Source organism: Amblyomma maculatum, chromosome 6 (assembly GCF_055883805.1).
Source record: "Amblyomma maculatum isolate TAMU_Amacu chromosome 6, ASM5588380v1, whole genome shotgun sequence".
In the NCBI taxonomy this organism is placed as follows: domain Eukaryota; kingdom Metazoa; phylum Arthropoda; class Arachnida; order Ixodida; family Ixodidae; genus Amblyomma; species Amblyomma maculatum.
Genome location: NC_139349.1, coordinates 63124411 through 63148197, shown reverse-complemented (window position 1 = coordinate 63148197; position 23787 = coordinate 63124411). Strand labels below are relative to the sequence as shown.

The 23787-nt window shown below is 43.6% G+C and overlaps 1 protein-coding gene across 2 annotated transcripts; it reads left to right on the top strand.

Annotated features, from left to right (window-relative positions):
- Nucleotides 1-484: 484 nt before the first annotated feature.
- On the top strand, nt 485-22474 carry LOC146185882 (uncharacterized). Of its 2 annotated transcripts, none has more exons than XM_084606821.1 (7): nt 485-741; nt 3904-3992; nt 8390-8617; nt 11824-12623; nt 15420-15727; nt 17511-17660; nt 18985-22474. In XM_084606821.1, exons 1-7 carry the CDS (start codon nt 697-699, stop codon nt 19210-19212), a joined length of 1848 nt encoding a protein of 615 aa, XP_084462947.1. In that variant the 5' UTR covers nt 485-696; the 3' UTR covers nt 19213-22474. The 2 variants fall into 2 exon arrangements, with proteins under 2 accessions (XP_084462947.1, XP_084462948.1); XM_084606822.1 differs by lacking the exon at nt 485-741 and adding an exon at nt 1558-2460.
- Nucleotides 22475-23787: the final 1313 nt, after the last annotated feature.

Here is a 23787-nt window from a genome sequence, read left to right as displayed (position 1 = left end):
TGCCAGAAATTAATGTGCCATATATATGCGTGGCATAACGAAATGAGCACCAGCTTGTTCCTGGCCTACCCTACAGCTTCTCCATGTAGGGCCTTTTTTTTCTTGCAACAATGAAAAACACAATTTTCTGCATTTTATTATATTTTCTTTATCATCACGACAATGTCATCATTCAGACATGCGTTGTATCTTATCGGAAAGCTGTGCAGGCTTCGACGCGCAGCTAACCTGTCGGTATCTGCCAGTGTGAAAGGGTTCTTGACATTGTCACGCACCTTTAAATTCGCAGCCTCTCTCGTTTATGTCCATCCCAGCAACACCTTCTCAGATTGCAACCTGTCTGATAAAACGTGCCGCCCCGTCAACAGCACGAAAAAGAAGCAAAGTGGTCCTTATGCTGTCTGCTTCACTGCGCCCCGACGCAAGCGCCTAGCGCGCCGAAGAGCGGTGGCGCCGCCTGCGGGCGGCTGTGGGAAATCTATGCTTCATCACTTCCGGTCAGTCACCCTCGCCATGCCCTCCCGCACGCCGCGTGCCTCGCACTCGCAACCGGGCTGGGCGGCTGGGCTTATGGCAAACGCACCGCGCAGTGAGCCGTCGTCGTTGATGATGCATCTCTCCGTGCTGTAACCAGCAATTCAACACTTCACACTTGACACCACTGTGAACCCCCAACTCGATCGGCATCGGGCATGCATGTGGAGTTCTGCGGAGAAAAAGCGTTTCGATGGACCTGCATTTGTGAGTATCCGAAATTTGGGCCGTCCCGCTGTCCATGTTTGCTGATGCGGCGCCGCGCCTGCATTTTTAATTACAAAAGGGCCTGGCGTGCGGGCGGGTAGGAACTGAGGATTTCACGCCGTTATGTCTGGTGCTTATGTTGACTCAGACCTAAATACCACACTGGGCGTGTGTGTGGCTTCTTGTTTCGGCGCTGGTGTTTTGTGTGGCTAGTAGCAGTAAACGCAGTTCCATAATATCGCTAAAATGTCATTTTATATCGCCTTTTAGTCCGCCATTCGCTCATCTTATGTACAGGAAACATAAATTTCCAGGTTGATCCGGTGCGCGCTTAAGTTCCTCATGTGTACTCTGGTTTTCCTTTACTAACTGGGCACTGACTGCTTTGCCCGTGTGCTGCCAACTCCTTTCCCACGCAGCGCGAGCGGGCTGCATGTATCAATAGTCTCTGTTTCTCGAGCCAGTGCAGTTGCTCTAAATGTTTCTTTTTGAATTATATTTTCTCACGTCTTTATGCTACCGGACTACGCAAGACCGGTCCGAGGCGCGCTCAATACAATCCGTGAACATCACGGCGGCGATTCCTAGTTCCTGCGTCGCCTCGCTTAAACATGATTGTCGTGAGACTGCCGTATGCGCGGTTCACTCGGCGACGGGGTCGTCATGACACAAACAAGAGAAAAAAACTAAAAATTGGTTTAACAGCATCTTAAAGGTGTGAGCATCTCCAACGGGCTTTATCTTATTTTTTGACAATCATTTCGGACTGTCGACGGGCTACATTGACTATATGAACGGTGCTTTGTCGGGACGCTGTTTGCCAAGCGCCGGATGATGAGCTGTCCTCAGCTGGCGGAAAGTGAAAGGCACCAAACTGCCGCTCCTACTGGTCCCAAGCCCTACAACATTTTTGAAGACCTTGAGGTGTTCGCTCATTTCGAACACTATCGCAGCGAGAGCTACGCTCAGGCCATCCATCTCATGTCTTCGCAGACTAGCTTGCGTTCCGACTCGAGGCAGTCGTACGCGTCGTGCGCGACTACGCTCAAAGAACTGTCACTCAGTGCACCCTCTTCACCCAAAGGGATCCACAGTGTTGAAAAATCGTCAACATTACCATCGACTTCATCGAACATTGCATCATTTCCCAGCCCAAAAAAGTCGAACAGCCTCAGCCTGTCAAGTTTTTTTAAGAAACTGTCTCCCCGCTTTCATAAAAGCCCAAAGTCAAAACCTTGGATAGTGGTTGAGTTTTCACAGAAGGACATAGAAGGCCGTGATGTGGACCAAGAGTACATGGCTGACAGTGATCAGTCACTGGAACTTGCGCTGCAAGGCAAGGAACAGTACATGGCTTCTCAGACAGGAAGCTTGACTGGGCGCCACAGTTTGTCGGGAACTGGAAGCCAGTCATCCCTCAATGCCTGGGTCAAGGCCGGGAAACCCAGTGTGTTTGGACCTTTGCATCATGATGTGCAAAGACATTTTATGAAAAATCATGGTGTGAACACCAAAGCACGTGGCTGTCAAAGTCAGGAACGACTGCAAGGCTTGAAGGTGTCCTCGAAGCTGTGCAAGGTTCCAGTGCGAGTTTGCCAGCGTCCCTCTGCATCTTGTGCTGCTGCTCGCCACAGCATTGGCTCGTTAATGCCGACAGTAGTGGTGAACCCTCCAGGGACAGTTCCAACGGTGCTTTTGGAAGCAGTCACCATTGAGCAGGTACTGGCATGCCTGCAGCAAAGGCAGTGGAACCAGCCTTCCCCCAGCCATGCCTCTTCATGACAAGTTTGTTCATACCCTGCACGGTTGTATTTTTTTCACATGCTCCTGCACTTTGGATGTCTGGTTCTCGTTTATAGAGGGTGACTGTCCCCATTAGCATGCTGTATGCCTTCAGTTGAGCAAGCATCGTCTCTGGGCATGCCAATTCTCCCCTCAAGAAATATTGGTGAACGATCACTGATTTGCTGAAAATATAATTTTCTACCTTGTCTACTTTGTCCTGACAACGCCTTGCCTGTGTTAGTTCGCAAGTGAATTTCACTGCTTCGGTTGTTTAAGCAAAGTAGTTGTGCAAATTGTCAAGAAATTAAAGCACCTTGTATCGTTGCTTTAGAAACCCCATTGGTGACAAGTTTATTGCTATAACGGTGTTATTATGCGTATATTATTCATCTGCAAGGATGTGAGCATCTTGGGACCTTGTTTGGTGGAATATTTCTGGCTGACAAGGGACATTTTGTGGCTTACTGAAGTTGCACTGTACATGGTTATCAGATTTAACCTTTTGTTTTCACTTTGTGGCTTGTGTGTTGAAATAAAGCTTGTTATTGGAGACTGTTGCATTAGTTTATACTCATGATGTTCTTGCATAAATTCAGCATGCATACAGCATGTATTCAAAATCTCAGTATGCATGCCCTCTCTGACTGTTCCTGATATTATTTTGTTAGTAAATACTGAGTCTATTCAAGTGAGTTTTATGCTTAAAAGCAGATTTTCAGTCCACTTGATCTATGGGCCAGAGAAGAAAATTATTTTATCAAATAAAACGGAGGAGCGCTCTTAACCCTTCGACTGTTGAATATTCTGGAAAAAAAGCTCACCCTCAGTGTCGAATTTTTTTTAAACGCTATGCGTTTAGCGCAGTACTCTTACGGCAAAAATAGTCAAAGGGTTAAATGGTTCAACTGAGTGCATTTTAAAATGCTAACAAACTGCAAAGACGTCAGCTACGCTTAGATTTCCATTGACAGATGTCTATCAGCATATTAGGTGTAATTGAGAGCTAGGATTGTTAACGTATTTCTAGCATTTAATCATAGCATGTAATCATTTTTGTTCTGCGCAACGACATGAGGTCAGCATTGGTATTTTGTTCAGCCTTGATGGAATAAGTGCGATGTTTGTGGCATTTTCCTACTAGTATTGAAACTGGTGCACTTATTTGAGGATTACATGCTGCAAGTATATTGAGAGGCCAGGACTTTCTTTACACTGCCAGCCTCACACCGTTGAAAAATGTTACTTTCGAGATTTCGAATCGCTTAGTCTTCCTTCTTGTACTCCTTCAGAGCAAACTTGGCATGAATTGAGAATTGTGCAGACAGGCTTTGGATACCAGCTGTGACACGACCAGTTACATTTATTGTTCTTTTGCAGGAGGATGCGATTGAACAGCCATTTGCCATTCCACACAGCTTAAGTGCTGGTTCTGGCACACTCCTACATACAGGGATTCCAGAGAAAAGGTGCGAGACCCTTATATATACCTCTTGTCATGTTCATACATGCCTTATCTAGCTGTTTTTGCAGTTTGCTGCCAAATTGTGTGAATGTGAAGTCTGAAAATATTGACATATTCCACATAACCTTGTAAATCCAAGGGAGGAAAAAAAAATTGCTGACAACAGTTCTGTGTAGTTAAAAAAAAAAAACCTAATATGAGAATATTTGGTATACTTTGCACTTACATCACTTACTCCTTCCTGATACAATAAGTGATCAATTTGCCATGACAGAACATAATGCATGAACTGCTAGAACCTGTATTTGTGTTATAGGGGTTGAATGAATGTTTTCCAAAGCTATAATAAGTGTAGGGAATGTGTCGATGCAAAAACGTTGCAAGCACGTGCACTAGATTTCTTTTGATAGAAAACATGTCTTGTTCATCTAAAGGAATTTTATGATGGGCAGCATGTTTTAGAGGTGCCATCATCACTGGTTTCATAGTTCTTTGTCAGAACTGCTAAAATTCCATCATGTTTATGTCCTGCAACACGCACCAAAGTGGACAGCCTCTAGATTATAATTCTAGTCTCCATGTTTTGCATGCAGTGAAACCCAAGATTGGAGTTTCCTCATTTTCATGGGGAGAAAGGAAAACAAAAAAAAAAAAACAATAGCAGTAAAAGCCTCAGCACTAGTAGTGGCAACAATGATTCATATATTGATTGAGCAGCTTCTGCTTCCTTGTGTGGAAAGTATGCTAATCCATGTTTAGTGCAGTGGTTCATTAAAGCTCATTAGCAACTGTGGTCAGTTTCACTTCTCTTATAGTCTCGGGGATAAGCTTGTGGATTATTTCGTTCTCCATGTGTGCAGCAAGATTGTTTTTCTGTTTCCAAATGAGCAAAACATGTTGCCGCTGGCAAGTGGTCTCTGCATTGCATGAAAAGTCATTGTGTTTCTCTCATGGCTTGTCAAAGTGCCCCTAGAACTGATTATACAGTCTCACAGAAAACCCATGGTTGTTAATTTTTTCCTGCATCATAAGAGAAGCTTTTTATTGTCATTGCCAGTGCAAGTTTCTATACCATAGTTTGGAACTGCTGTTTTCACCTACCTACCCAGTGTTTTCCTTTTTTTTTTTTTCATTGTAGCTCAATAATCTGACGGTATCGTTTGACTGCTAGAGCTCTCATGACATAGAGCACTCCATTCCTTGATACCCACTGAACATGGGTCCAGCTTTCCTTTCTTTTTTCTTTTTTTTTTTCTTGCCATAATCATGATTGAAACACATAGTTATAAAGGTGGTTGGTTAATCTCTTGGATAACTTACTAGTTTCATACTGTGCTTAACCCAGTTTTAGAGGTGGATCGGGGTTGGATGTGTGTCACGTTCACTGCCTTCAAATTTTTCATTCTTTTTTAGCATGTGTTATAGTTGGGATTTATTTCACAGTGCCATTGGCTGAGTCTCTTAAGTTCTCAACATCCCATCTAGCTGCTGCTGTTTCATTGCTTTCCAGGCAGGGACTACGATGAAATGACACCAGAGACTTTCTCGACCTTGTCTGTTTAGCATTTTGTGTCTAGCTGTGACACAAAAGAGCCATCTTATGACTGTTCAAATAATGCTGTCCAAGCTGGCCAAGGGTGGCGTGCAGCCTGTACTTTATAGAACAGAGCTTATGTAGCCGTTGTTAGCCATTGTGAATTCTGTTGTACATGCATTACTTTTTAAGGCTAGTGAGGTTTAAATGTTACATGGAAAGTGTTTGTGCTGAATGTGTATGTTCAGGTAGCTGCAGAGCCTCTTGGAGCATAGTCAGCATACAAATATACATGCACAAAATCATATGGGCCACGCTTTGGCACTTGGAACTTTCTCATGCATTCAGTGAAGAAAGTATAAATGCATCTTGTGGCTACGACTGACTGCACTAACTGCATTTTTTTTTTATCATTTGTATTGAACGGCATCTATTCTACACTTTGTAACATGTGAGGAGTTTAATCACCATATCCATAGCATTCTCTGTACTATTGTTGCTGTGTCTGTACACCTAGTAATGGACAGATGCTGTAAGCAACTGCCCCAACACTTATCTTACTGAGGCTGCAGAAAACTTTTTCTGTGCTCCTAGTTGGAAAAGCTTCTGTGGCCACCTATAAGTCTGTTCTGCCTTCATGTACTCCTGCTGTCTTCAGGTTCTGCTTGCATTCCTGGCATCAGCGTTCTCTGTAAGAGTCCAGCATACTGCATGTGGGGCTATCTTCTAGAAATGGGAACTCTGCTCATTTTTGATAAAGTTGTTCTATACTTGTGCAGTTATAGTGTGCCTGGTAATGTTCAGTGCCTTTGTAGAAACTTAATATATTGTGCTGGATCTGCTTTGCTCTTGGGTAGTTCATTTTATGTAGCGCACCTTTTGCCGACCACGGAATAGGCCTGCACAACTCTGATGCAGCTGTTCCTTTCTGAGCATACAAGTATAGTTTCACCTACCCTTTCACTTGCATGTTATATAAACTTCAGTGTTTTGTAGCATACTGTAACAGCTTTTGTTTTGGAATGCCTTTCAGGCTTAGCTTAGTTGTGAAATTGCATAATATTTAATCATAGACCTTCAGCTTGGCGGGTTTTACGCTGACAATTTTACTTCACTGGACGCTGTTAGACTGGCAAAAAAAGCAGCACTTAATCAAGTAGCTTGGCTGCATTTGCTGAAGAGCAGTTTAGTAATTACCGCATGAAAGCAGTAATCGTAGTTACTACTAGGGTTAAAAGATAGTTTTCTCTTGCATGCAGCTTTTAAGCAAAGCATTTTCATTTCACCAGAGGAAGAATTGTTGTTGTACAGTATGGGGGGGAATTGCATACCTTTATGAGCACAGAAATGGTAACCATTTAAGGTTACTAATTAAGTTGTGAAAGTTAATGGGTATGGCCATGTCCCAACCTTGGCCATGAACTGTGTACCACATAAGTTAGAAGGAAGCTTTTACTTTGGTCCATCTTCAGCATCCCTCTTCAGACGCTTGAGGCTGTGCGGGAGTACTGTTCAGTTGCTTTTTCATTTTAAAGGAAATAAAATTAGTATTACCATTAGGTTGTAGTCACCAGCCAGAGCACAGCCCCCACTTCAACCTCAGTTTTTGTTTCATAGTTGGAGATTGCAGATTACAAAATGTTTTTACTTTCATCTCTGTATGACACAAAAACAAATGAAAATCCTGGAATCAGGCCTGTCAGAATGCTCAGTGGACAAAATTAAGCTTTCTTTCATATGTAGAGTGTTGTACTGCTATAGACTTCTGCTGGTGTCCTGCTGCGCGGAATAAGAACTCAGTGTAAGATCGTGTTTAAGGTACTAGGTATATTTTCCTGCTTGAAAGGGCCCTGCAAAAAGTTGATATGTCTGGTGTCCTTGTCATGATTTTCAACAAGAATTTTCTAATGAATGCTGTAGGCTGTATTATCTGCAGCCAATATTTGAATTTCGGCATCCTCACACCTTTCTTCTTTCTCTTGTCACTCTTAGCATGCTCAAAAGCCAGTACTCCTCCCCACTCAGCCCTATACCGCTAAGCTGTCGACATATGCGGGACTTCTTTGGGCCATGGAGGTCCCAGCACGCTGCTGTGATGAGACTGAGCATAGCCCCAGCTTCTGCTTGACGAGAGAATCTGAATGATAACCGCTTCTTCTGACAAGTTTCGGAAAATTTGCCGGAAAGGTCTCGCAGATTTCAGGCATGATTGTTGACTCGCTGCCTGTGAAATTGATTTACTTGCCTCGTGTGTTTGTGGCGATGCATCTAGCAATTTATTGAGTTCATTTACTGTGCTTACAGGGTGTTCAGGGCTCTTTTAAATCCTAGAAAGATGCAGTTAACAGTGTTGAGCAGTAGCAGCATGACTGGGAGATTGAGCTTTCACAGCACAGGCTTCTGTGGCATCCATTTGAGCACCTTTTATTAAAAGCAGTGTTAATGATGATCTCTGAGCATTGGTGAAGTTCTGTGGATGTGCTTGATCAGTTGTTTATTGCGAAATCACAATTTTCTATCATGCAAGCTTTTGCTAGAGAGCTGCTTGGCTTGGTTGTGGTATATACAAGGCTTCTTTGTGCTGCCCACAACAGTCTCATTAGTGTGGTCTCTGCTTGCTTGGCCGCATCAGTTAGTGCCGTAGTAAGTGCAACAGTTGGGTACTCTGTTGTGACTGCATAAGTGTTTGTTCACTAGCACCCTGCTGGTAGCGTGAGACATCCATGAGTGGTGTAACCTGTTGGTTTTTATGTGTATGTCATGTCCACATTGAAGACGTTATTGCTGTGCTGCGGCTTGTGATAGTCTTAGGTGAAGTGTCATGCGTATGCATTCTGACCACAAGCTGTGTCCGGGATGGCCAGCAGGCGGGCCCAGCCTCCACAGTCACTGCGCCTGCAGGGGCTTGAGTGGGAGCCCGCCATGGAGCGGCTGAGCGTGCGGGTGCCTTCGGCCGAATCCATTGGCGCCTGCTCTCTGGACGTGGATGCGAGCGAGTCGTCAGCCTCGGCACGACCCATGGCCAAGGAGGCATCAGAGATCACTCTGCGCAGCATGGTCGTGTCCACCCGTGAGAGCTCCTTGCCAGTGCGAGGGTTAGTCAGCACCTATCCCTTGGGCGACAGCACGTGTGGGTGGGGGTTTTGTTGGCACGTGTGAGGCTTTTGAGTGGCCTGCTCCTCACTTGCTCCCCCTCACCTTTACTCACAGCACCGCACGAATGCACCTTGCACCACTTTCCCCCACTGCTACCTCCTTCGAAGTGCGTCCCTTGCAGACAAATTGCACTGCAGTCTCCTTTGGTTAACGTTGGGGCTGAATCAGGTGCAGATAGCCTGTGGAGATGATGGTGTGGTTTTTCTTATAATACATTGTCAAGCTTATCATACCTGACAGCTAGCTGTACACCAGTGCCACATTGGTCTTTGTTGCTGCAGGTAACATGTGCTGCATTTTCGCCTTTAACTTTGGCCATGTTTTGTTCCCAATCTGTGGAAAATTTGGGGGATAAAGAGGCCTTTAAACATATTCTTTCTTCTGTTTTTACTATAATAAGGAAGTTTGTTGGATTCAGTTCAGTCAGGATGCTCCTGCCCCTTACGATTAAGAAGATTGGTAAAGTTCTTGTGAATTAAATGTACCATATTTTTCCAGTGTATAACATACACCTCCATATTTAGAGGCTTTCGGCAAAAAAGTTGGTATGTAATACGCACCTTTTTACCCAGTTAGGGCGCACATTTTATCCAGTTAAAATATAACAATTTGACCACACATGCTTGCACGGCCATCTCTAAATGCTCCATGCCTGTGAGAACGCTCCTGACATGGAACGAAATGATAAAGACAGGAAGCACTCGCGACCCAAAAAAAAAACACATAGGCAGAGCACCCACGTTTTATTTTCACTCAAAGCTTTCGAAGGCTTCATCTTTTGACGAAATGCCAAAATTTTGACCAGTTTCTGCCAACTGTGCTGCAGAAACATCCTTCTCGCTCTCAGAATTGCTTTGATCATCGTCGTGCTTTGATGCCCAACGCAGTACACACAGGAAGTTTAAAATACACATGCAGCACATACAAAACAAAGTTGCAAACGACAACTTGAAAAGTGAATCTGCTTGTCTTGACAGTGTGGGCAGGCCAGGAGAGTGAGTGTCGCCATCTTTGGCATTTCATATTACTAGCGCTTAGAGCCTGTGAGACAACCATAGGTTATGTATAATCATGAAGGTCGTTGCCGCCGCTGTTTCAAGATGAAATTCACCTTTGAACATTTGAGAAAAATGAGAAAAAAAAAAAGTCATGACGCACCGCTGTATAGGATGCAGTACCAAAATTTAAAAAATAAGCGGTTCTTGTACACCGAAAAATAGTTGTCACATCGGTAGTGTCACTAGTGAGCAAGAGCAGAGTGCACATTTTTTGTGTTGATGTGGCACAGCTTGAGATGCTGGATAGGCCCTTTGATCATCTGAAGCTAGGCTGCAGTGTAAAACTACTGTGTCCTAGTGTTGTGTTCTGTAGCATGACGATCTTGAGCTGTTCATTTGGGAACTGCTGTACCATATCTTTACAGGCATGCTGTAGCTTTGTGTTGAGCTGTTTTCGTTGTACACATTGTATCAGTTGCCTGTGCACCAGGGTGGGAAAAACTACGAAAAGAATGTCAGCTGTAAAAATCCTTTTAGGGACTGAGTTGACATGCTATGCAGGAAGTGTATCGAGGGTTCATTAAGACATTTAATTTTTTTCGAATCTTGTGCATTTGAGTTATGGAAGTTAGATCCAGCTGAAAAGTGTCAGTTGCACAGATCCGTGTCATTTGATATTTGTGCTATTCTTTTTTCTCACTGTCAACTTTGGCACCTTGCCTGCACTGTTTTGCGATTTTGTGTAAACGCGGATCTTGTTTAATCTCTGCATGCTTGTGCCTGCACCTTCCTGGGGCCTGTCCTGTGGTACAGATGTGTTGTACCGAGGGATCTGTAGCACACATGTTCTGCCCATCTCCTTGTGCTACATATCGAATCCTGCATGCAGTGTTTGAAAGGGTGTTGAGATATTGTGTGCTGGTGTTGATCCTCGGGGTCAGAAATATGCTTGTGTGGCAGTGAAGTGCCAGCTTTTCAGTGTTTCGTTCTGGGGATCTTCCATACTCATGGATCGCCCTGCTTAGTTCTTCCACGGTAACTGTGACTCTGCGTTTTATAGTTTTTGTTACGCCGTGCTTCCTTGTAAGCATTCCAGCATAAGCTGTTTTTCTTTATAGCTGTGAGGTTATCAAGTGATTGGTACGCATGGCATGCCATTTTTGGGATGTATTATTTTTCTGTGCTGGTAGACAATGCTGTGGCTGATGTTAGCAGTGGAAATATTTGGTGCCTTCAAGTAATATATTGTGTTGTTAACGTGAGCTATAGTTATGTTTGAAGAACACTAGTTTTTGCATAGGTACCTTGCACTGCATGCTCACAGTAGACCCTGCTGTCAGTTCTTTCATGCATATTCAGCATCACGTGCAGCTTAAACTTTACACCCGCACTTTTTCCTTTTTTCGTTGCCCTGTATTGGCATTTGTGGCATGCGTGTCACCTTGCTTTCCTTGTAATATTTCAGTGCTTTGTTTTGTGTATGCTTGGCCCTTAATGTGTGTGTAGGAGTGGTTTGCTGTGGTACTGAAAAACCATTAACTCGAAAAATATTTCCAGCACACGCGTGCAGAGCCATAATGAAGTTCATAATCTTTGTAATAGGCCAATTAATCTATTTGCGGCGTAAAAATGACATTCAACAAAATCGTGTATAGTGTGGTAGCTAGTGGGCATCGATAGGATTAGTCAAATCTTATGGGTGAAACTGAAATGCCTCCCCACTACAGTGGCTCAGTGGTTAATGGCAGTCAACTGCTGAACCCAACAATGCAGAGTCAGATCCCGGCAGCGGCAGCCATTTTTCAATGGAGGCAAAAGGCAAGGCGCCTATGTACTGTGTGTGCTATGTCAGTGCGCATTGAACACCTTCATGTGGTAGCAGTTCTGAAGCCCTCCACTACAGCGGCCCTCGTACCCCAAGTCGCCTTGAGATGTTAAATTTTTTCAAATAAAAATAAAAAATCAAATTGAGATGCTATTTAATGTGGGAAAACAGTGTTTGATGCACATCTATTTGTTATCTGCGTGCCTTTAGAAACTTGCAAAGAAGTGGAGCAGAAAACGTGCCAAGGTGTGAGCTTCTTGACAAAATGGGCTCATCGGTTATGAATGTGTCTTAACATAACTGCCTCAACTTGCATCCACAGAACTCTGGACGGTAACATTGCCCAGTTGTCCAACGGTTGCTGGAACATCGGTGGGAATACACTAGAGCCATTGTCCACAAAGGTTGCAGAGCATCGGCCATCCTACCTGGGGATCAGCTGTGCCGTCAACGGCTATACGAGCTACAGCCAGTTCTGCCGCAGCCGTGACAGCAGTCCTGCCCGCATCAGCCCTCGTTCTTCAGCCCCACTTGCTACCAGTCCTAGCAGCCGGCTCAAGGTGGAGCCCATCTTGGAAGCAAGGGCCGGCGGTGGCCGTGAGCTCCCAAATGGCCGCCACCATGGTCCTCCTCCACAGGAGGCAACTGCAGGGGCCTGCACGTCACTGGTGCAGCAGCGTATCGCTGCACTGTACGGGACGGAAGCAGCTGAGAGGGTGGCACGGTCGCGCACGCGCACCGCCAAAAGTCCACTCAAACTGGAGAGTGCCTTGTCGAAGCGCAGCCCCTCATGCCCCGCGCAAGTTGTTCGCGGCCGCTCCAAAAGTCCACCTGTGTTTCGACACTTGACACGGGACTTCAAAGAACACCTTCGCTTGTCAGAAGTGTCCGCATCACCAGCTGAGAACTTGCCAGGTTTTGTTGTAGGGGGGCGCTCGCTAGCCTCTCCTGAGAAGCGGCCTGCTTTCTCAGGACCGTTACACATCATTGAAGTGGACAGGGGTGACAGCAGTGCTCTGAAAGAAGAAATTTTGGAAGAATCTCGGAACTACCAAGTGGTGAATGGTGGGGGTGTATTGAAGCTTAACGGAAACCACGAGCTGACTGCTGCTATTGATGAAGGTAACTATTGCGCAACATGTCACATTGGTTTCTGTTTTAATGCGATAGCATCAAAGGTAGCGTTCATCAGAAAATCTGCTGCTGTCGATGTTGTGAGCGAGAAATCTCTGGCAGGTACTGCTTGGCAAGTTACACGGCCGTTCACTGACCGGTTATAGGGTATGTGATGTCACGAGGCCACAGCACAGCTGATATTGGCAGGAGCTGCCAACTCTGGCTTTGCCTTTGGGCTGAGAGAGCGAGATTGCAATCTAACTATCTAGGACCCTTGAATCCAGAGTTTGAAATTCTGCTTATAGGCCATGCAGTCGCATTAATGTGGGATTTTGTTTTTGTTTGGCTTTTCAGGGATATCGTGTATTTCACCAAAAGCAGGTTTTTAAGAAATGAATATTGCCACTATCAAGCACCTGTGGGAACTAGCCACACATTTTACTTTTATGCTATGAACAAGGAAAATTCTATTGCAAAGTAGCTCATTACGTGCAGCTTGAAACTCATTTGAAGGAAATGAGCCTGATAAAATTAATCGCTCTGTATTTTGCATGAGTAGTTCATGACTGTTTTACATAAATAATGGAATGGAAGGCAGAAAAAGCACGAAAACAGCAAAGAGCCAGCATTGGTTTGATACACCGGTGACATGATCATCATGGCCTGACTGATGACATTGGGCACTCTTTAACTCTGCTCTTAAGGGTATGATGCGACATCATTAATGGCTTTCATCTTACTGCTCCCTTTTGGCTTTCGTATACATGCACTTTGCTTCTCGCTTAGCAGTGCCAAAATTGGTACCTCCTTCTACACATACTCATTAGCATACAGTCCTAATCTACAAATTCCCCGACATAGACATAAAACCCCGATGTTACCAGCTCCTACAGGCATTACAGCGTGACCAAGGAGCAACATGTCTGTATCAAGATCCAAGGGTCCCTAAGGGTTTTATTATCTCAGACTAACCTGAGCTGGTAGCATCTGCCAACTCGTCTGTGTCATGGCTTTGTGATGTCACTCAACCCACCGGCCATTTAGTGCTCATTCATGTCACCTGTCAACTGTCACATGCCGAAATCATGCTTTCACTTTTTCGCTCATAGCCATGCCAGATTTTCTAGAGAAAGGGGCCTTTAACATTATCACATAAACATGTAAATAGTTCGACCGCCCATCTGCACACAGCAAAAAAGAATGACATCCTTTAGAGTCTGGTCTATGCATCCCATGTTTACATAAAGATGTCGTTTGATGTGCATGTGAAGTGAGATCAACAAAAGCTGAAGAGAATTCGTTCTGATAGCTGCATACTGTTCCTCACGTTCATTGTATATTTATTGTAAATTTTCACCGTGCCTTGGCAAATGCCAAATAGCTCGGGCTCCTATGGAAAATGTCCACTAAAATGCTAGCGTGTCTGTACTGCGTCGGGATTTAGGCATCGAAATTTGTTGCTTATGTAGGTAGGTATTCCAGCCGTGATTACCATGTTCAAGCATTGTTACAAAGGCACTGCAAGCTGCATATTTAGCTGACCGAAAAGTTTCATGTGATTCCTCAGTGTTGGGATTCAATTATTCTGAAAATACATTACTTCATTGCTTTCTGATTGGAATTTACGCAGAAAAATGGAAAAAGAAACAGCTGCTCTTTAGGGCGGCTTTTCCTTAGTGCATGGCATTACTCTCGGCTATCAGTTTTTCCCCAGTGCATGCACGTCACAGACACACTCAGGAACAAATTTTAGATCGCCAAAAGCACTGCTATCGGAACTGCTTAAAAAAGCAGCTCTTTTCTCGAGCTGCAACTGGACTTCCTCATGTTTGACGCCTCTATGTAATGAGTGCTGTCAGGCTTAAAAAGCATGCTAAAGATGTGAAGTGCATTTTTTTTTTCTGCAAACATCTACCACCCTGCAGTACTGAAATGGCAACCAATGCAATTGGTGACTGATTTGGCTTTGGTAGTGGAAGTAGAGTAACAACGGGCCGGACGAGTGTGAAATCATTGCATTATTGGTACGAGTACCCATGATGAATTCAGCTCGGGGTTGGTAAATAAAAGATTAATAAACAAACAATAATAATTGTTTCACAGGAAATGAAAGGCGCAGTATCCGTCACACTTGTTCTGTGGACACCTGAACTGCACTGCGAGGGAAGGGAGGAAGGTGGGATTGAAAGCTGAAAGAGAGAAAGGGGTACCGTAGTGGACGGCTCCGGAGTAATTTTAACCACCTGGGCATCTTTAATGTGCGCCGACATCACACAGCACATAGACACCTAAATGGCAGAATTGCAGGATTACCCTTTACAGTACTAATACTCTAAAATCTACTAATACTAATACTTTACAGTACTAATTATGTAATAAGAATAAAGGGTTCCTGGTACTGTGCACACTGCAATGGCAGCTTCAGTCTTAACAGACAAACCCTAACAACATACTCCGCCAAGATGGCGCAGTGGTTAGGGTGCTCGGCTACTGTGCCCAAGGATGCGGGATTGAATTCCAGCCTTGGTGGCTGCTTTTCAATGGAGGCGAAAAGCTAGGCTGTGTGATGTCTATGCCCGTTAAAGCACCCCAAGTGATCGAAAATTTTGGAGCCCTCCACTACGGAGTCTCTCATAGCCTGAGTCACTTTGGGACTTTAAACCACGTAAACCCAACAAAACCAAGCCTAACAACGTGCCGAGGTATAAAATGGAGGCTTCAGTGAAGAGGTCTACAGTGCTGTTTTAAATGTAGCATGTGCCACCATATGAAAAGGCATGGTATTGTCGTTCTTTTGAACAGTGGACAAAGCCGTGGAGTTGCCATATCGACCGGTGACGGGGCTGCAGCCGCAGTCACTCCTGTCCCCCGTCTCGGTCAAGGCTCTTTCGTCATCCGACTTGCCAGCACGAGAGGGTCATGCATTCTTGGACACTACACTGAGCACTCAGCAGGCCCTCGAGTCCCGCATCAGAGAGGCAGAGCTGGATCTGGACGTTGCGAGCATCTCGGAGGACATGAAGGGCCGGATACGAGCAGCCATTGGCAAGGCCAACCTGCTTATCAACAAGAAATTCAAGCAGTTCAGAGAACTCTGCCTTAAAAACATTGTGAGAGTTCCTACGTACATTCTTTGCTGTGAGATTTTTCAAGCTGGAATTCAAGATCCACGCATGTGCAAATAAGTAGGAGCTAAAAGAAGCAGCAGCGCATAAATTAAAAAGCACTAACTTCGATCTGCCCGTTTCCCACTTATTGCTATATTTATACTCGAAATATTCGGGCTGAAACTTAAGCTACGCCTTAATATGACACTGCATTGTTAATCTGCGGCTTCCTTTGCTAATACTCATTTGCTTACATGCACTTTGCTTAATTTGTTCTTCTGTTATGTTACACAAGCTCATTAGCATGCAGTCATAAACTACCATATTATGTGAGATTGTGCAGAATAAACATTCAGTCCTGTTTTAATCGAGGCCTACAAACATGCCTGTGTGGGCTAGGGATAGCATGTCCAAGGATTTAAGTGTCCCGGGTTCGGGTTTCATCTCATGCCAACTCGGTCGTTGCATGTAGTCTTGTGACATCACTCAACCTGTCGACCAATCAGTGCCTCCCTATCAGAGGCATGCTTGTGGTTTTTTTGCTCGCAATGCCAATGTTAGGCTTTCCACACTGTCGGACATTCAGCAAACTGAGGGTGTTGTCGGCTAGAAAGGCTATCCTTGCAAGGAAGCTAGATTGCAGCTTTGTTCGAATGTGTGGTACGTTTTCTGCTTTTTCTGTGAATGTGCCATGCTGGCCAATTTTTACTCTTAGTAACAACACTGCATTGATAAAAAATGATGGCCCAAATTTTAGGGGTTGAAAATCGATTTGTAATAAAGGAGTGATTACTCGTCGGCATCCACACAAGCATAGCCATCTGTGTTGGACTAACACAAATCTCACTTAGTTATTGATCAATTTGCTCTTTTGCCCTACCATCTGCTAGCCTTCCTTGGTAGCTCAGAAGCTAGAGCGACTGCCCTGGACAAATGGTGCAGTGGTCCTGGGTTCAAGCCCCAGGACGGGTTGAATTTTTCTTTAACAATGAGGTTTCTGCGAGCTGTACAGCTAGCTTTCCTTAGCAGCCGTGCGGCTACGCTTACATAAGTGCCAATGAGTAATGACTTCTTTATGACCAAGAAAGATGCATGCAACCACACCCAGTGCCTTGGGCCATATTATCTTGTTAGGTGCTCTTGATTAATGAGCACATTTCAATACTTATTTGGTTTACTAAAGTGAATTTTCTGCCGTTTTTGTATTACCCCACATAATGCATGCAAGCCCTTCTCACTGGAAAGGATGTAAGGGAAGACTATGTGGTCTATGTTCATCCACGTTTCATGTTCATACATGTTCATCCTTATTTGTGGCCGAAATATGTCCAGTTGCAAATATCAGTTCAGCTAACAGCAAGTGATTCCCATACTTAACATTGCCTGCTGTGCAGTGCTTTCAATGCGCTTTATGGCTTGCAATTATTTTTCGCCTTAGGAACTGCATGGCACTCTAAGAATGCTGTACCCATCTTAATGATATCCACTGACGCGATGCAGACATGTTTCACTATACAGCAGAGGAGCCGCACTCAAATCTCTGCCATGATGTCAGACACGATGTGGCAGAGCGTTGTCATGTTAAGTTTTACACTGCAAGTACTTTGTTAGTTTAGTGTTGACATCAGGATGGACCGGAATCCCCTATTTCCTACTCCGCGTTTAGTGATGCGATTGCTAACTACCTGTATTTAAGGTTTTCTACAAACTCCTTGGTGCATTTGACATCATGGGGCTGGTTTTTTCTTTTTTTTTTTCTTTTTTTTTTTTTTTCTCCTTTCTTCAGGAACAAAATCTTGGTGATCCTTTTCCAACCACTGGATCGGATTTGGCTGGCTTTTGGGATATGGTAATGTTACAAGTTGAAAATGTGAATGCCTTGTTTGAGGAGCTTAATGTGCTCAAGGCAAACAACTGGGTGGAACCAGAAAAGACGGTGAGTGTCCGCAGTTCTATGCTGCCCTCGATTAAACTTTCCTTAACTGCCTTCGTTTTGTTGACATGAAATGTTTTAAAAGGCTTCAATTAATTTTAACTCCGCATAATTCAGACGTTTTCTACATCCTCTCCCGCCTTTCTAGTTTGATTATAAGTTTTAGTCAGGCCAGCTGATGTTGTCAATGCTCTTCGCATGGTAGAAAGGCCTTGAAATGGAGTGTATTATGCAGATTTGCAGAAATACATGCGTGTGTATGTGCAAGGTAATAATGGTTGTCATTGTACAGCCAGTTTTGGGACTTCAGACTGCACTCCAGCATTGCCATGGTAATATACTGGGCTCATCAGTCATATTTGCCGGCTTTCTAATGGAAGAAGAAAAGTGACAGTGCAGTTCTTCTACTTGCTACTGGCATTTATTTGTTCGCATTAGCTGACATTCAATGCTGCTGCTGATTGGTCACGAGTAAATCTTACTGCTGATGCTACAGAACGTGCTACAGGAGCTCGGAAACTCAAGCTGAACTACTGTAATTCCTCAGTGCGCATCAATACTTACAGCTGAATGTTATGCTGTCCTGGTAGCTGTAGAAATAATGAAAGAGGGCACTGGGAACGGTTTTATCTACATGGATTTGCTGAGCATACTCACAGCTTTAAATTTCAGAAATGCTGCCATCTCACGAATTGGTGACATAATACATGATATAAAAACGATCAAAATACATGGACGTAGCATAATATTCTGTTGAGTCCCAAGTCTCCCAGTCTGAGAGAGCAGACGTGCGCTACACAAGCTCTCAACATAACTGTTGAGAAAGTAAACATGCCACATAAGGAATGCATGAAGTTAATACATGATAAACAAAGGGATAAATGGCAGTGCATGTGGAATAACCAAGAAAGACTCATAAGAGCTATATTAGAAGAATGTAAATCGAGCGCACATCTTACACATAACTTTACTAATGTAACACTATAAGCCTACTTGTGAAGAATGTGAAATAAGAAATAAAAGAGGTTCCATAGTCTGGACCACCGCACTATAAAGGCTTTCGCATCATCGCACTTTAATGGTCCAAAGTGCCCCCTAGCATTTTTTAACATCCATTTTTCCTTTTTCGACAAAATCACATTTTCACTTGCTTATGTGCCATAAAATTTAACATAACACATTATTGGCAGTGCTTGCTTTGGTTTTGATTGTAAGTGGTTCCCCTGCCCCATGGGCATAGAATCTCTTAAATTTATAGGTAGTCCACCTCTTGTTATAGCATCACGAAGTGCAGATTTTCTTCAGCTGTTGCCTTGTTTTATTTCAGGAGAGCACAAAAGTGTCTATGCCGAGACCGACCAGAAAAGTCGCCTCTCGGTCTGTGCCAGCAAGCCCCAAAAGATCTGAAAAAGCTGAAGAAGCGGCGAAATCGCGGCTGGAGGCGCGCAAGCGTCTCATGGAAGCCAAGCGGCAGGCACGGCAGCAGCAGCAGTCGCAGGCTGTCGCTCGGGACGAGGACGTTGCCATTTTTGTCCCTCAGGAGAAGGGCAACTGACTGCACTAATGTAGTCACGAGTGAACATAAGTGACATCTGTGGCCGATGCTCTCATGTCTTGAAATGCCGGAACAACCATACACCATCTCACATTTGCTTTGGAAGTGACTGAAAGGTGAAGTGTAAAGGCTTTCTATGACATGCAGAAGTTAGCTTTTTTTTTTTTTCTTTTCCTGTTTTGTGGGAGGTGATATACAGCTCTGTATTATGCGTTTATGCATATATATAGTAATCCACCATGTTGCATTTCTCTTTTTTTTTTCTTGCATTTTCAGTACACATGTGCACAGGGTTACTTATAAAATGTACTGCTGCTGGCTTGAAAAGAAAGTCCTGCACATAGAGGCGAAGCTGCTATGCTTGCCATCTCATTTCGTCAAATTTTTGCAATAGTTTAAGTGTATACTGGAATTTGTGTGCCGGGTGCTTGTGTCAGGAAGCACATGTTAAGAATTGTGATTTGTTTGCTAGTGTGGTTTACTCAGAGCAGACTATAATTCTTCAGGATAGGTGCTCAAAATGTGCTTCATCATTTCTTATAATCTAGAAGCTATTCTCTCTCAAAATTACTGTTCTCATGCAGATTTATTATTTTTATTTTAAGCATAGAATAAGGATTCCTTCTCACGAAAATCTAGAAACATGACATGTTAATGTATTACAACAAGCTAACTTGTTGCACTGCTAAAAGCAATGTTTTATTTCCAGGAATTGAGGTACTGACCATGTTTCTGAATTGTGAAATTTGGGCATATGTGAGAGACACATGAAACAGGTATATATGAATGCTACAAAGCTATGTGCTGTGCTACAGTTTGGTGCCTTCCCTCCAAGCTTTACAGTTTCATTTTATTACTTTTTTTCCCCCGTTTTTGTAGTAGCTAGTGTAACAGCAGACGTGGTAAAAATACTTCCCTAAAGTCTGTGGATAAACCTTCCAGAGATTGTCTTTTAAGTTGGCACATATCCATTTGTGGCTATGCATGTCCGGATAAACATTCACTGTGCTGTTTCTTCAATGCAGGGAAGTTTCATTTCAAGTATCGGTTGGTACTCGGAAAATACTTACGGATGAGCAATGTAGCTTCCTGTGTTCATGAGCTTTCAAAACGTACCTTCTATGCCAAAACTTCCACAATCGCTGTCATCTCTGTGCTGTGTTTGTTGGGTAAAGGCCGTGAGATTAATGAAGAGTATGAATACATGTATAATAGTATACAATAGTCTTGTGGCTGTTGAGCAATACTGGGGCACAATTTAATACTCTGTGTCAACTTTCCTTGGCAATGCTGCCAAAGCTATAGGGTTTTAAAAATGTTTTCATTCTATGCAGTGGAGTGCAGTCCCCCATTGCATTTTATAGTTTTATCTTCAGGTATAGTATGCTGGTAACTTTCATTATTTAAGGCATATTTCTAGCATAACTGCACATTTTAGATGTTAAACTGTCAAAAAAAACTCTTTGGGTACACCTGGTTACATGAAGCTTGAAAGCCAGCTAAACCTTTGAAAAAGCTGTGCTGTTGTGCTGGGCAGCAGTCTTATGACTGAACTATTCAAATGACACTGTCTACTGCTGTATCTTTAACTTCATTTCCAGAAAATGTTGTTTCTGAGTACAGTGACTGTGGACAAGACGTGGTGTGCATGAACTTGGTGACTATGCGTAACTATTGTAATGATGCGTAATGATTGTAAAATAAACGTGTGGGATGGGAATGAGATATCGCTGCAAGCAGTGGAATTCATTTTCGACCTTTCGCTATTCTTCGCATTTAGTTTGTAATGAATTACGTTCTTGTGAAATCGGCCACAAACTAGAAAAGCCCTGCATCAACTTTTCTGTGTGCACCGAACTGCTGCGAACAAACTTAAAATTGAGCCGTCTGTTCTAATTTTTATCACATTACTCAAAGTAAGAGGTAGTCTTGAGGCAGGACTCCCAGCACAACCGCAGAGGTCTCTACAAAGTTTGTGGCACAGTACTTTTGTTTTTGGAATTCGTCGTGGTGAGAACAGATGCCCATCTGCCTCGCTCAGATGCTTGAGAAACCTGCTCTAGGCACAGTTGCGTGATCAGTGTATGATGAGCAACAAAAACGAATCCGGTTTTGTAGTCCTTGTGTGCCATGTTCTGTGTCGTGCACAGAAAATTTGATTTCTTGAAACTGCAATATGTTGACCACAGCAATTTCTTTCACCGTTGTTTCCACATGGAACGGTCTGTTGCAGGCTCTGATACGTCTTGTCTGTTCAGCTCCTTCTTAGGCTGTGAAAACAAAGACCTGAGCTCAGCTTGAAAGTGCAAAAAAAAAAAATAATAATAATAAAAAAAAGGAAACGGTGCTCAAGGACACTTAAATTTACCCTCCGTGAATTGTTCAGAGTGCTTGTGAATTTTCTTTAAGCTTGTCCCCTGCGCCTCTTTACATTCCGCAGAGTTGATGTTACTATTGCACACTTTGACCTCAAATGCAGTCTTGTTACCCGCATTTTTTATATGCGTGAATTTTTTTTAGTTTGTGTGAATATTTATTTTGATACATATGGGACTGTTGGCACCTTTTCTTTCTTTAGTATGATGTGATGCTATGCATGAATGCTTGAAACGTTTAGATCTGTGAGTGCATGACAGAGTGGGGAACCCTGTAATGGCTGCATGAAATAACTGGCAGTTTGCTACCAGTATCAATGGCTTGTGCTTCGTGTTTCATGCAACCCTATCAGGTTCCCTGAAAAGAAATACCCAGTTTTGTAAAAAGTGCTTTTTTAATTTATTCTAGACAGTAGTGCTGTATAATGCTTGTATTGTTGAGAGCTCACAAAATTGACATCGCTTTTGGTTGCAGCTCATGTTGCTGTCATATACACTAATAAACCTTGCTTGCTTGGATTTTGCTACGGAATGAAGTCCTCTGGCTGCCTTGTTATTGCTGGAGAGGCTACTAAAATTTGTCGAGAGGATTAAAGTAGGTTTACGGCAGGTGTGTGGTTTCAACTCTGTTCGCTCCTCTTTTGACAAAATGGGATTTGCGCTAGTGTTGAAGATGCTTGTAAATTTTTTTTAATGTTGGGTGTGCGGCTGTAAATACCAGTCTAGGCACGGGAATCCTGGCAATGCCATTCATCCAGGCTTTGACCTTCAGATTACAAAGTGCAGCATGGCAAGAAAGCATTTTCTGTGCCATTCGTAGCCACTTTTTCATTTTAAAGATGTGTTGCAAAACTTGCTTTGCAAGGAATAAAGTGCGTACATGACCACGGTTGTCTTTGCTTTAACCCGGACGGCATAATCAGCCCGGTGTTGGCACTGTATTGACAAGTGCACCGGTCCTATATTGGCCGGACACTGCCAACATAGTATTGGGCCATTTGTGTGTGCTGCCTGGGAATGAGTGTTCTTGCTTTTTTCCATGTGTATGAATCTGTGGATCGAACCAGCCATTCACCCTGGCAAGTCATCCAGGGGCCATATTTCAAGTTCGCATCATTATCGAAAGTGACCTTATCTCCCTGACCTCATCGGAATCGGATGTCAGTTTGATTGCCATCACTTCCAGTTCTGGCATTTCCACGAATCAGTGACTCTAGGTAGACAGCAACACTTTCAGCTCTGGAGGTGGAGTACAGAGTCGGTCACACTTGTCTAGAGAGCTCGAGGGATACGCTATGGAGCAAACAAAGTGATATCATAGCGGAGCTGCTTTGTTGAGGTATCTGCGCGGCTTGCACGACCTGACTGCTGGGCTGGGGTGCAGGTATATTCAGTCAGAACTTGCTTTATAATTTCACTTTACTTTCACACAGTACATTGTCCAAGCGCTCTAGACAAGTGTGATCGACTCTGTACCTTGCTGTAAGCTATTTGGCCATGTTGCAATGTCTTGTGAATGGTGTTCCACCCTAAAAAATAAGTTTCAGCACATTTAGCTAAATTGGCCAAATGCGAAGTGCATGCTGAAGCATATAACGTTCAATTTTGCTTTCGGTTCAAGGCTAGTAGTTCAAGGCAAAGCTGCAGGCAAATATTGGCAAAATCAGTGTGGGGTCCTTGGTAGTAGTGCATTAGACTTTGGAGTGCTAAGTTCACCTCAAGAGGGCAATACAATAGCGGTGTATTTTAGTGCATTAGACTGGAGTGCTAAGTTCACCTCAAGAGGGCAATACAATAGCGGTGTATTTTAACCCATTGCACACGGAAGTTGGTAAAAGCAACCTGCAGTTCAAGTGATCAGCTGTGACAGTGCCTAGGAGGTTTCATATTACGTCCCACAAGATACTTGGGTTCGAACAACTGTTTTTGTTTAGTTAGCACGTGCAATATGAGTAGGTGCCTCGAGGCAGTTGCAAGAGTTAAGGCTATTGAATATAAAATGATGGCAAGGCACCTATGCTATGAGCACAAGGTGCAGAAAGGATAATACTTTCTCTGCTGTTCTAAATTAGAAACAATATTTTGGAGGACAGAATCGTGTCCTTTTTTCTTTGTTGCTTTAGAACACCCTAAGGTATAAGGCCAAAACAAAATGTCTGCACTTAGGATTACATAATTTTACAGAGAATATATGCATGCT